At 24.4% G+C, this 15,987-nt stretch overlaps 1 protein-coding gene across 11 annotated transcripts in view; it reads right to left on the bottom strand.

The window, feature by feature from the left end:
* The window catches only part of LOC145284732 (putative sodium/potassium/calcium exchanger CG1090), a 554,458-nt gene that overhangs the window by 75,832 nt on the left and 462,639 nt on the right, over window positions 1-15,987 (bottom strand). For all 11 annotated transcript variants that reach the window (XM_080133667.1, XM_080133673.1, XM_080133671.1 and 8 more), the window contains 2 exons: window positions 15,166-15,267; window positions 13,139-13,264 (listed from right to left, as the gene is read on the bottom strand). In XM_080133667.1, the coding sequence (XP_079989793.1) occupies window positions 13,139-13,264; window positions 15,166-15,267 (228 nt within the window). The remainder of the gene's footprint in view (window positions 1-13,138; window positions 13,265-15,165; window positions 15,268-15,987) is intronic.

The following is a 15,987-nucleotide window of genomic DNA, read 5'->3' as shown; positions in this document are numbered from 1 at the left end:
ATAAATAATCATGTGTAATATCGAATTATAAAGAATTTCTTGCATAAATAATCATGTGTAATATCGAATTATAAAGAATTTCTTGCATAAATAATCATGTGTAATATCGAATTATAAAGAATTTCTTGCATAAATAATCATGTGTAATATCGAATTATAAAGAATTTCTTGCATAAATAATCATGTGTAATATCGAATTATAAAGAATTTCTTGCATAAATAATCATGTGTAATATCGAATTATAAAGAATTTCTTGCATGAATAATCATGTGTAATATCGAATTATAAAGAATTTCTTGCATGAATAATCATGTGTAATATCGAATTATAAAGAATTTCTTGCATAAATAATCATGTGTAATATCGAATTATAAAGAATTTCTTGCATAAATAATCATGTGTAATATCGAATTATAAAGAATTTCTTGCATAAATAATCATGTGTAATATCGAATTATAAAGAATTTCTTGCATAAATAATCATGTGTAATATCGAATTATAAAGAATTTCTTGCATAAATAATCATGTGTAATATCGAATTATAAAGAATTTCTTGCATAAATAATCATGTGTAATATCGAATTATAAAGAATTTCTTGCATAAATAATCATGTGTAATATCGAATTATAAAGAATTTCTTGCATGAATAATCATGTGTAATATCGAATTATAAAGAATTTCTTGCATGAATAATCATGTGTAATATCGAATTATAAAGAATTTCTTGCATGAATAATCATGTGTAATATCGAATTATAAAGAATTTCTTGCATAAATAATCATGTGTAATATCGAATTATAAAGAATTTCTTGCATGAATAATCATGTGTAATATCGAATTATAAAGAATTTCTTGCATAAATAATCATGTGTAATATCGAATTATAAAGAATTTCTTGCATAAATAATCATGTGTAATATCGAATTATAAAGAATTTCTTGCATAAATAATCATGTGTAATATCGAATTATAAAGAATTTCTTGCATAAATAATCATGTGTAATATCGAATTATAAAGAATTTCTTGCATAAATAATCATGTGTAATATCGAATTATAAAGAATTTCTTGCATAAATAATCATGTGTAATATCGAATTATAAAGAATTTCTTGCATAAATAATCATGTGTAATATCGAATTATAAAGAATTTCTTGCATAAATAATCATGTGTAATATCGAATTATAAAGAATTTCTTGCATAAATAATCATGTGTAATATCGAATTATAAAGAATTTCTTGCATAAATAATCATGTGTAATATCGAATTATAAAGAATTTCTTGCATAAATAATCATGTGTAATATCGAATTATAAAGAATTTCTTGCATAAATAATCATGTGTAATATCGAATTATAAAGAATTTCTTGCATAAATAATCATGTGTAATATCGAATTATAAAGAATTTCTTGCATAAATAATCATGTGTAATATCGAATTATAAAGAATTTCTTGCATAAATAATCATGTGTAATATCGAATTATAAAGAATTTCTTGCATAAATAATCATGTGTAATATCGAATTATAAAGAATTTCTTGCATGAATAATCATGTGTAATATCGAATTATAAAGAATTTCTTGCATGAATAATCATGTGTAATATCGAATTATAAAGAATTTCTTGCATGAATAATCATGTGTAATATCGAATTATAAAGAATTTCTTGCATGAATAATCATGTGTAATATCGAATTATAAAGAATTTCTTGCATGAATAATCATGTGTAATATCGAATTATAAAGAATTTCTTGCATAAATAATCATGTGTAATATCGAATTATAAAGAATTTCTTGCATAAATAATCATGTGTAATATCGAATTATAAAGAATTTCTTGCATAAATAATCATGTGTAATATCGAATTATAAAGAATTTCTTGCATAAATAATCATGTGTAATATCGAATTATAAAGAATTTCTTGCATGAATAATCATGTGTAATATCGAATTATAAAGAATTTCTTGCATGAATAATCATGTGTAATATCGAATTATAAAGAATTTCTTGCATAAATAATCATGTGTAATATCGAATTATAAAGAATTTCTTGCATAAATAATCATGTGTAATATCGAATTATAAAGAATTTCTTGCATAAATAATCATGTGTAATATCGAATTATAAAGAATTTCTTGCATAAATAATCATGTGTAATATCGAATTATAAAGAATTTCTTGCATAAATAATCATGTGTAATATCGAATTATAAAGAATTTCTTGCATAAATAATCATGTGTAATATCGAATTATAAAGAATTTCTTGCATAAATAATCATGTGTAATATCGAATTATAAAGAATTTCTTGCATAAATAATCATGTGTAATATCGAATTATAAAGAATTTCTTGCATAAATAATCATGTGTAATATCGAATTATAAAGAATTTCTTGCATAAATAATCATGTGTAATATCGAATTATAAAGAATTTCTTGCATAAATAATCATGTGTAATATCGAATTATAAAGAATTTCTTGCATAAATAATCATGTGTAATATCGAATTATAAAGAATTTCTTGCATGAATAATCATGTGTAATATCGAATTATAAAGAATTTCTTGCATGAATAATCATGTGTAATATCGAATTATAAAGAATTTCTTGCATAAATAATCATGTGTAATATCGAATTATAAAGAATTTCTTGCATAAATAATCATGTGTAATATCGAATTATAAAGAATTTCTTGCATAAATAATCATGTTAAATATCGAATTATAAAGAATTTCTTGCATAAATAATCATGTGTAATATCGAATTATAAAGAATTTTTGCATAAATAATCATGTGTAATATCGAATTATAAAGAATTTCTTGCATAAATAATCATGTGTAATATCGAATTATAAAGAATTTCTTGCATAAATAATCATGTGTAATATCGAATTATAAAGAATTTCTTGCATAAATAATCATGTGTAATATCGAATTATAAAGAATTTCTTGCATAAATAATCATGTGTAATATCGAATTATAAAGAATTTCTTGCATAAATAATCATGTGTAATATCGAATTATAAAGAATTTCTTGCATAAATAATCATGTGTAATATCGAATTATAAAGAATTTCTTGCATAAATAATCATGTGTAATATCGAATTATAAAGAATTTCTTGCATGAATAATCATGTGTAATATCGAATTATAAAGAATTTCTTGCATGAATAATCATGTGTAATATCGAATTATAAAGAATTTCTTGCATGAATAATCATGTGTAATATCGAATTATAAAGAATTTCTTGCATAACTAATCATGTGTAATATCGAATTATAAAGAATTTCTTGCATAAATAATCATGTGTAATATCGAATTATAAAGAATTTCTTGCATAAATAATCATGTGTAATATCGAATTATAAAGAATTTCTTGCATAAATAATCATGTGTAATATCGAATTATAAAGAATTTCTTGCATAAATAATCATGTGTAATATCGAATTATAAAGAATTTCTTGCATAAATAATCATGTGTAATATCGAATTATAAAGAATTTCTTGCATAAATAATCATGTGTAATTTCGAATTATAAAGAATTTCTTGCATAAATAATCATGTGTAATATCGAATTATAAAGAATTTCTTGCATAAATAATCATGTGTAATATCGAATTATAAAGAATTTCTTGCATAAATAATCATGTGTAATATCGAATTATAAAGAATTTCTTGCATAAATAATCATGTGTAATATCGAATTATAAAGAATTTCTTGCATAAATAATCATGTGTAATATCGAATTATAAAGAATTTCTTGCATGAATAATCATGTGTAATATCGAATTATAAAGAATTTCTTGCATGAATAATCATGTGTAATATCGAATTATAAAGAATTTCTTGCATAAATAATCATGTGTAATATCGAATTATAAAGAATTTCTTGCATAAATAATCATGTGTAATATCGAATTATAAAGAATTTCTTGCATAAATAATCATGTGTAATATCGAATTATAAAGAATTTCTTGCATAAATAATCATGTGTAATATCGAATTATAAAGAATTTCTTGCATAAATAATCATGTGTAATATCGAATTATAAAGAATTTCTTGCATAAATAATCATGTGTAATATCGAATTATAAAGAATTTCTTGCATAAATAATCATGTGTAATATCGAATTATAAAGAATTTCTTGCATAAATAATCATGTGTAATATCGAATTATAAAGAATTTCTTGCATAAATAATCATGTGTAATATCGAATTATAAAGAATTTCTTGCATAAATAATCATGTGTAATATCGAATTATAAAGAATTTCTTGCATAAATAATCATGTGTAATATCGAATTATAAAGAATTTCTTGCATAAATAATCATGTGTAATATCGAATTATAAAGAATTTCTTGCATAAATAATCATGTGTAATATCGAATTATAAAGAATTTCTTGCATAAATAATCATGTGTAATATCGAATTATAAAGAATTTCTTGCATAAATAATCATGTGTAATATCGAATTATAAAGAATTTCTTGCATGAATAATCATGTGTAATATCGAATTATAAAGAATTTCTTGCATGAATAATCATGTGTAATATCGAATTATAAAGAATTTCTTGCATGAATAATCATGTGTAATATCGAATTATAAAGAATTTCTTGCATAAATAATCATGTGTAATATCGAATTATAAAGAATTTCTTGCATAAATAATCATGTGTAATATCGAATTATAAAGAATTTCTTGCATAAATAATCATGTGTAATATCGAATTATAAAGAATTTCTTGCATAAATAATCATGTGTAATATCGAATTATAAAGAATTTCTTGCATAAATAATCATGTGTAATATCGAATTATAAAGAATTTCTTGCATAAATAATCATGTGTAATATCGAATTATAAAGAATTTCTTGCATAAATAATCATGTGTAATATCGAATTATAAAGAATTTCTTGCATAAATAATCATGTGTAATATCGAATTATAAAGAATTTCTTGCATAAATAATCATGTGTAATATCGAATTATAAAGAATTTCTTGCATAAATAATCATGTGTAATATCGAATTATAAAGAATTTCTTGCATGAATAATCATGTGTAATATCGAATTATAAAGAATTTCTTGCATAAATAATCATGTGTAATATCGAATTATAAAGAATTTCTTGCATGAATAATCATGTGTAATATCGAATTATAAAGAATTTCTTGCATAAATAATCATGTGTAATATCGAATTATAAAGAATTTCTTGCATAAATAATCATGTGTAATATCGAATTATAAAGAATTTCTTGCATAAATAATCATGTGTAATATCGAATTATAAAGAATTTCTTGCATAAATAATCATGTGTAATATCGAATTATAAAGAATTTCTTGCATAAATAATCATGTGTAATATCGAATTATAAAGAATTTCTTGCATAAATAATCATGTGTAATATCGAATTATAAAGAATTTCTTGCATAAATAATCATGTGTAATATCGAATTATAAAGAATTTCTTGCATAAATAATCATGTGTAATATCGAATTATAAAGAATTTCTTGCATAAATAATCATGTGTAATATCGAATTATAAAGAATTTCTTGCATAAATAATCATGTGTAATATCGAATTATAAAGAATTTCTTGCATAAATAATCATGTGTAATATCGAATTATAAAGAATTTCTTGCATAAATAATCATGTGTAATATCGAATTATAAAGAATTTCTTGCATAAATAATCATGTGTAATATCGAATTATAAAGAATTTCTTGCATAAATAATCATGTGTAATATCGAATTATAAAGAATTTCTTGCATAAATAATCATGTGTAATATCGAATTATAAAGAATTTCTTGCATAAATAATCATGTGTAATATCGAATTATAAAGAATTTCTTGCATAAATAATCATGTGTAATATCGAATTATAAAGAATTTCTTGCATAAATAATCATGTGTAATATCGAATTATAAAGAATTTCTTGCATAAATAATCATGTGTAATATCGAATTATAAAGAATTTCTTGCATAAATAATCATGTGTAATATCGAATTATAAAGAATTTCTTGCATAAATAATCATGTGTAATATCGAATTATAAAGAATTTCTTGCATAAATAATCATGTGTAATATCGAATTATAAAGAATTTCTTGCATAAATAATCATGTGTAATATCGAATTATAAAGAATTTCTTGCATAAATAATCATGTGTAATATCGAATTATAAAGAATTTCTTGCATAAATAATCATGTGTAATATCGAATTATAAAGAATTTCTTGCATAAATAATCATGTGTAATATCGAATTATAAAGAATTTCTTGCATAAATAATCATGTGTAATATCGAATTATAAAGAATTTCTTGCATAAATAATCATGTGTAATATCGAATTATAAAGAATTTCTTGCATAAATAATCATGTGTAATATCGAATTATAAAGAATTTCTTGCATAAATAATCATGTGTAATATCGAATTATAAAGAATTTCTTGCATAAATAATCATGTGTAATATCGAATTATAAAGAATTTCTTGCATAAATAATCATGTGTAATATCGAATTATAAAGAATTTCTTGCATAAATAATCATGTGTAATATCGAATTATAAAGAATTTCTTGCATAAATAATCATGTGTAATATCGAATTATAAAGAATTTCTTGCATAAATAATCATGTGTAATATCGAATTATAAAGAATTTCTTGCATAAATAATCATGTGTAATATCGAATTATAAAGAATTTCTTGCATAAATAATCATGTGTAATATCGAATTATAAAGAATTTCTTGCATAAATAATCATGTGTAATATCGAATTATAAAGAATTTCTTGCATAAATAATCATGTGTAATATCGAATTATAAAGAATTTCTTGCATAAATAATCATGTGTAATATCGAATTATAAAGAATTTCTTGCATAAATAATCATGTGTAATATCGAATTATAAAGAATTTCTTGCATAAATAATCATGTGTAATATCGAATTATAAAGAATTTCTTGCATAAATAATCATGTGTAATATCGAATTATAAAGAATTTCTTGCATAAATAATCATGTGTAATATCGAATTATAAAGAATTTCTTGCATAAATAATCATGTGTAATATCGAATTATAAAGAATTTCTTGCATAAATAATCATGTGTAATATCGAATTATAAAGAATTTCTTGCATAAATAATCATGTGTAATATCGAATTATAAAGAATTTCTTGCATAAATAATCATGTGTAATATCGAATTATAAAGAATTTCTTGCATAAATAATCATGTGTAATATCGAATTATAAAGAATTTCTTGCATAAATAATCATGTGTAATATCGAATTATAAAGAATTTCTTGCATAAATAATCATGTGTAATATCGAATTATAAAGAATTTCTTGCATAAATAATCATGTGTAATATCGAATTATAAAGAATTTCTTGCATAAATAATCATGTGTAATATCGAATTATAAAGAATTTCTTGCATAAATAATCATGTGTAATATCGAATTATAAAGAATTTCTTGCATAAATAATCATGTGTAATATCGAATTATAAAGAATTTCTTGCATAAATAATCATGTGTAATATCGAATTATAAAGAATTTCTTGCATAAATAATCATGTGTAATATCGAATTATAAAAAATTTCTTGCATAAATAATCATGTGTAATATCGAATTATAAAGAATTTCTTGCATAAATAATCATGTGTAATATCGAATTATAAAGAATTTCTTGCATAAATAATCATGTGTAATATCGAATTATAAAGAATTTCTTGCATAAATAATCATGTGTAATATCGAATTATAAAGAATTTCTTGCATAAATAATCATGTGTAATATCGAATTATAAAGAATTTCTTGCATAAATAATCATGTGTAATATCGAATTATAAAGAATTTCTTGCATAAATAATCATGTGTAATATCGAATTATAAAGAATTTCTTGCATAAATAATCATGTGTAATATCGAATTATAAAGAATTTCTTGCATAAATAATCATGTGTAATATCGAATTATAAAGAATTTCTTGCATAAATAATCATGTGTAATATCGAATTATAAAGAATTTCTTGCATAAATAATCATGTGTAATATCGAATTATAAAGAATTTCTTGCATAAATAATCATGTGTAATATCGAATTATAAAGAATTTCTTGCATAAATAATCATGTGTAATATCGAATTATAAAGAATTTCTTGCATAAATAATCATGTGTAATATCGAATTATAAAGAATTTCTTGCATAAATAATCATGTGTAATATCGAATTATAAAGAATTTCTTGCATAAATAATCATGTGTAATATCGAATTATAAAGAATTTCTTGCATAAATAATCATGTGTAATATCGAATTATAAAGAATTTCTTGCATAAATAATCATGTGTAATATCGAATTATAAAGAATTTCTTGCATAAATAATCATGTGTAATATCGAATTATAAAGAATTTCTTGCATAAATAATCATGTGTAATATCGAATTATAAAGAATTTCTTGCATAAATAATCATGTGTAATATCGAATTATAAAGAATTTCTTGCATAAATAATCATGTGTAATATCGAATTATAAAGAATTTCTTGCATAAATAATCATGTGTAATATCGAATTATAAAGAATTTCTTGCATAAATAATCATGTGTAATATCGAATTATAAAGAATTTCTTGCATAAATAATCATGTGTAATATCGAATTATAAAGAATTTCTTGCATAAATAATCATGTGTAATATCGAATTATAAAGAATTTCTTGCATAAATAATCATGTGTAATATCGAATTATAAAGAATTTCTTGCATAAATAATCATGTGTAATATCGAATTATAAAGAATTTCTTGCATAAATAATCATGTGTAATATCGAATTATAAAGAATTTCTTGCATAAATAATCATGTGTAATATCGAATTATAAAGAATTTCTTGCATAAATAATCATGTGTAATATCGAATTATAAAGAATTTCTTGCATAAATAATCATGTGTAATATCGAATTATAAAGAATTTCTTGCATAAATAATCATGTGTAATATCGAATTATAAAGAATTTCTTGCATAAATAATCATGTGTAATATCGAATTATAAAGAATTTCTTGCATAAATAATCATGTGTAATATCGAATTATAAAGAATTTCTTGCATAAATAATCATGTGTAATATCGAATTATAAAGAATTTCTTGCATAAATAATCATGTGTAATATCGAATTATAAAGAATTTCTTGCATAAATAATCATGTGTAATATCGAATTATAAAGAATTTCTTGCATAAATAATCATGTGTAATATCGAATTATAAAGAATTTCTTGCATAAATAATCATGTGTAATATCGAATTATAAAGAATTTCTTGCATAAATAATCATGTGTAATATCGAATTATAAAGAATTTCTTGCATAAATAATCATGTGTAATATCGAATTATAAAGAATTTCTTGCATAAATAATCATGTGTAATATCGAATTATAAAGAATTTCTTGCATAAATAATCATGTGTAATATCGAATTATAAAGAATTTCTTGCATAAATAATCATGTGTAATATCGAATTATAAAGAATTTCTTGCATAAATAATCATGTGTAATATCGAATTATAAAGAATTTCTTGCATAAATAATCATGTGTAATATCGAATTATAAAGAATTTCTTGCATAAATAATCATGTGTAATATCGAATTATAAAGAATTTCTTGCATAAATAATCATGTGTAATATCGAATTATAAAGAATTTCTTGCATAAATAATCATGTGTAATATCGAATTATAAAGAATTTCTTGCATAAATAATCATGTGTAATATCGAATTATAAAGAATTTCTTGCATAAATAATCATGTGTAATATCGAATTATAAAGAATTTCTTGCATAAATAATCATGTGTAATATCGAATTATAAAGAATTTCTTGCATAAATAATCATGTGTAATATCGAATTATAAAGAATTTCTTGCATAAATAATCATGTGTAATATCGAATTATAAAGAATTTCTTGCATAAATAATCATGTGTAATATCGAATTATAAAGAATTTCTTGCATAAATAATCATGTGTAATATCGAATTATAAAGAATTTCTTGCATAAATAATCATGTGTAATATCGAATTATAAAGAATTTCTTGCATAAATAATCATGTGTAATATCGAATTATAAAGAATTTCTTGCATAAATAATCATGTGTAATATCGAATTATAAAGAATTTCTTGCATAAATAATCATGTGTAATATCGAATTATAAAGAATTTCTTGCATAAATAATCATGTGTAATATCGAATTATAAAGAATTTCTTGCATAAATAATCATGTGTAATATCGAATTATAAAGAATTTCTTGCATAAATAATCATGTGTAATATCGAATTATAAAGAATTTCTTGCATAAATAATCATGTGTAATATCGAATTATAAAGAATTTCTTGCATAAATAATCATGTGTAATATCGAATTATAAAGAATTTCTTGCATAAATAATCATGTGTAATATCGAATTATAAAGAATTTCTTGCATAAATAATCATGTGTAATATCGAATTATAAAGAATTTCTTGCATAAATAATCATGTGTAATATCGAATTATAAAGAATTTCTTGCATAAATAATCATGTGTAATATCGAATTATAAAGAATTTCTTGCATAAATAATCATGTGTAATATCGAATTATAAAGAATTTCTTGCATAAATAATCATGTGTAATATCGAATTATAAAGAATTTCTTGCATAAATAATCATGTGTAATATCGAATTATAAAGAATTTCTTGCATAAATAATCATGTGTAATATCGAATTATAAAGAATTTCTTGCATAAATAATCATGTGTAATATCGAATTATAAAGAATTTCTTGCATAAATAATCATGTGTAATATCGAATTATAAAGAATTTCTTGCATAAATAATCATGTGTAATATCGAATTATAAAGAATTTCTTGCATAAATAATCATGTGTAATATCGAATTATAAAGAATTTCTTGCATAAATAATCATGTGTAATATCGAATTATAAAGAATTTCTTGCATAAATAATCATGTGTAATATCGAATTATAAAGAATTTCTTGCATAAATAATCATGTGTAATATCGAATTATAAAGAATTTCTTGCATAAATAATCATGTGTAATATCGAATTATAAAGAATTTCTTGCATAAATAATCATGTGTAATATCGAATTATAAAGAATTTCTTGCATAAATAATCATGTGTAATATCGAATTATAAAGAATTTCTTGCATAAATAATCATGTGTAATATCGAATTATAAAGAATTTCTTGCATAAATAATCATGTGTAATATCGAATTATAAAGAATTTCTTGCATAAATAATCATGTGTAATATCGAATTATAAAGAAATCCTTTAATTATTCATTTGAATTCATGCTTTTTATTATGTTATCATTGGTATCATCGCTGTAACAACGGCTTTTAGAAATCAGTTTTTATCACTCCTTCCCATGTTTTTCTTGACCTTTTTAATCCTGCTACAGCAACGGTTCTACATCTTCTAATCCAAGCATTTTCATCTGTGCTTTTAAGATAACCAGGCAGCTCCCTGTCCAGATTTAACCTTCCTCTGAAGTCACCTGATCTAAGCCTTTACATGCATCAAATAATTTTTTATATCATTTCTCTCTATGCAACACATATTCTCAACTCTTATTGGTCAGGCTTCACTTTTATACATCATCCTTCCTACACTCCCTTGCTCGATAGTAATCAATAATAATGTCAGTAATAGTGGAAGTTCTCTGAATTTGCTCCAATAATTCTTGCAATCACATTAGCACCATTGCTTCTCTGTGCTCCAATGATATTATCACACTAAAAATCTTGTAAACAATCTCAATAGACTCGTCCTCCAAACATACTATCTTACACTTCTTGCAAACAAACTGGATATTATCTCACAACCTCTAATTTTACTGCAATTTTTGTGTGCAACAAAAAATTGAGTTGCTCCCAACATTCCAGAAACTTGAGTAAAGGAACTTTTCTCTGAGGAATTTTCAACACTACAAACACCGATCATCACTTTGTTTTTGTTAACATTTACTCTCAGACTCTTTCCATGCAATTCCTGCAAGTTTTTAACTTAACATGTAGACTTTGCATTGTTTTACAAACAAACGATTAACATAAAGCATCTCTGCTAGACAACCTGGACAATGATTTTAAGAGCAACAAAAGCAGTAAATTGACTTTAAAAGCAAAGCTGTTGCTAAATGCGCTGTTAATTCTAACACAGCTTCTCATTTTTCTATGTATTCGTATGATACTCTTTGATAACAGTAAATTTCAGTGAGGAATAGATGAGATTTTGTCCTATCCTTATGTTGTCAAGTAGAACTATGAAATCTCATGACTTATGTTCTTGTTAATATTTAATATCTTTTATATGGGTGAATCACCTTGTTCGTTCAATCATATTATTATCGCTTTTGTTAAAGGATTTTATTTTCATTTTCAAACGTATTTTATAGTGTTTATTGATAGTAATCAAGCATTTTGAAAAATTCATTTTGAAGAATCTTATTGTGTTGAATAAAGAAAATTTGGGAAATTTATCATGTTACAGAAATTTAGTAAAAAAAAGATTAAATTATTCAAATTAAAGATGTCTTTTACTAAGAAATGCATTTCTTTAAAAAAAGAAAATATAATCATGAGTCTAATCACTAATGCAAATTTATGAAGAACTTGATTAAATATTTTTTAATTAGTTACTTATTAATTAATAGTTAATCAAGGGAATAAAGTCAGTTCTTTTGCCAGTTTTTTTTACCGAGTGAGAAAAACTGAGACCAGGTAAAAAATGACAGACCCCTAAAACATCAGTAAAAGTTCGAAGGCAAAATTATTTCAAAACTTTTATTTTAAATGTGAAGTTCTAATTCATCAATATTATGAGTTTGAATCTAAAAAATGCTTAGAATTCTGTAAAAAAAAATATTTTGAATTTTTCGTAGATGTTTTGGATATTGAAATTTTGGAGTTGGAAATAAATAAAATATCATTTGGAAAAGATGATTTTTTTATTTTCAATTTTAATTTGTAAAAGTAGTTGAATTGGTTTGAAATTAGTACTTGATTATTATTTTGCTCACCTTCACTATAAACAAGAACATCTCTTTGGTAGAATAGTGTGGACAGCAGCCATGGAAAACCCATGCAAAGGAGTATATCAAATATATTACTGCCCACAGCATTCGAAATGGCCATGTCTCCATAACCTAAAATAAAAAAGATAACAAAAAATAATGATTTAAAATCTATCATGAGAAAGTCATGTTTACTTAAGCTATTTCTAAAGCATTGTTTTCTATGCTTTTTATTTGGCATCTAATCTTAGATGGAAAACAAGACGTTAGAATTATGGGAAACTGACAGTAATCCATAGTTAAACATTTTTGATAACTAGTTGTCTGTGTATTTTTGTTTTTTAAATTACATTTCTTTTTAAACTATGCTGCAGTTTTTTGTATTTTTGTTTTTCAAAATATATTTAAAAATTTTTTTGACGTCTCACGAAATGCTGAAATTTAAATCACATAAATACTTTCTTTTTAGTTCTTAAATTTATAATTAATAAGTGGCTAAGATCTGGAGCTTCAGCGTTGATTAATTTCTTTCTACAGATAATACTGGTTAACATTGTAATTCAAAATGTGATGAGCATGCGTGGAAGTACTTAGGACTTGTGTGCCAATGTCTTAGTTGGGCCTACCTACAGCAGAAAAGGAAGTTTGTCCAAGGGCTACAAAAAGACGATACCTGAGTCATTCAGCAAGTAACAGCCAAGGTTGCTCTGGTAACGTGTTAGGTTGTATTGACAGAGTTGTTCAGGATCGTGTCAGGTTCTATCAATGAAGTTGTTTGGGATCATATCAGGTCAATGTCGATGGAATTGTTCAGGACTGTGCTGAGTCTTATCAGTGGAATTGTTTGCATTGTGTCAGGTCATATCAACAAAGTTATTTGGAATCATGTTCGATCATGTTGACGGAATCATTTGGGATCCTACCAATCATGTCAACAGAATTGTTTGATACCATGCTGGATCATGTTGGCAGAAATGTTTGGTACCATGTCAAATTGCATTGACGGTACTGTCAGTGTTGTGTCATGTAGAAAGAAGCATTCAGTTTACGTTTGTTGTTCGGTTGACTTGACAGCTGCTGCAGTCATACTGCCACATGTAATAACAATATATATATATATATATATATATATATATATATATATATATATATATATATATATATATATATATATATAATCGAGGTAAGACACTGATTAGAAATCAGATGAAAAATCCTGATAGATATTACTTGAAGTAATACTTTCAGGGCGATCCTAGCCAAAAAGGAGACACTCAATATTTAAGAATAGAGCAATATATAAGTTTAGTGGTTTTCAGCGCTCTGAAAAAACAACATATAGACACATATATTCGAATTAAGAATTTATATTTATAGATAGATAGATATTGTTTAAAGGGGGGTTTATCTCTTTTCCCTAATAAAGTTACAAGTTATTTCAAGCATTGTGACCTTCACTTCGGTGTTTGATGGCAGTGACGCCAGGCAGTTAATAGTGGAATGGCTAGTATGTCATCTTAGTGGTGTGAAGCATCTAGAAGGTGTTATCACAATGTACTTTCAGGCGATGTATGTGCTGTGCACAGCAATTAACTGAGGAAATGTATACAGATTTCGATTGTGTGAAGAAAACACTGTACACAGCCTTAGCCTTATATTCCTCTACTGTATGGAAGCAGTTTGCAGCGTGCCACCTTCAACCAGGTCAAATCGTCAATGTCCTTTTGGCAGAGTACGTAGGCTTGTGGTTCCGTTTGCCTATAATGTGCATTTATTGCTGGAGTTTTAAATTTTTTATTATTATTCTTTAAACTTAATAATGTAGAACTTGTGTTGATATTCAATAATATTTAATCTTAGTTCTTTTTTATATTTTATTTCACTTATTTATTTTTCTGTGTATTTATAATCAATTTGTATTTTGTTTATGCTTAAATTTATTTTCTGCATTCTAATTAAGATAGTTAATGTTTAGATGTAAATATTTTAATACAATAGAAGCAGAAATAAAATGGATAAAACAACAGACTAACCTTCTCTGGCTACAATAAGGCTGGCAATTGCATCTGGTACACTGACACCAAATGCCACAAATGTTAGACCCATCACTGTGTCGGGAATTCCCAAAGTATAACCTGTCATAACAGAAACAAATATAGGTGATATGAGAAAGTTACATTTCATTCAGATAAGAGAGAAAGAAGCCTTCAATATCCTCCATTTCACATGTTTAGATTCTGTTGTCTTTCCTCTTACAGGGATCTTTGCCGTTACTGTCTTCTTTTGCTGCAAATGCAACACGCTTTGAAAAGCTCTAATTTAATGGCATTTATGTTGAAGTTCTTTAGATATTTCTAATAATGAAAATCTTATTGATGCATTCCCCCCAGCGCTCTCTGGCCAAAAAGATGCGAAACAACTTGTAGAAAAAATAAATGTCTTTATTCCTTTTTTTCAAAAATGCTGCAACTTCTAAAATCACTGTTTGCGTATAGCACGAGAAAACTTAGCGACGACATGGAACAGGGGGGTGGGGGTTGATGGTGGTCGAGACAATCGAACGGCATTTCAACAGCTAGGTGCGTGTCTGTTTTTTTTTCTGTTTCTGCCTGACAAGCTACCCGCTTTTGTTTATATCAGTCTCCAGTTTTGTCGATGTACCTGCGATGTCAATGACTTTAACCTATGACTCCATCAACGAATACATCCAGCCTCCACTACCGTTGACAATCCACACCTACAAGTGTTTCCGCATAATGTACTGTGCGACACCCCTCCCCCACCATTTAAAAAAAAAAGATATATACATATCTCTCTTCTTTTTTTCTTTCCATCGTCGCCACCGTTTCTCTCTC

The sequence above is a fragment of the Euprymna scolopes genome, chromosome 9 (assembly GCF_053919585.1).
Source record: "Euprymna scolopes isolate OS-2025 chromosome 9, ASM5391958v1, whole genome shotgun sequence".
Classification (NCBI taxonomy): domain Eukaryota; kingdom Metazoa; phylum Mollusca; class Cephalopoda; order Sepiida; family Sepiolidae; genus Euprymna; species Euprymna scolopes.
This window is presented reverse-complemented; position numbering and strand designations above follow the sequence as displayed.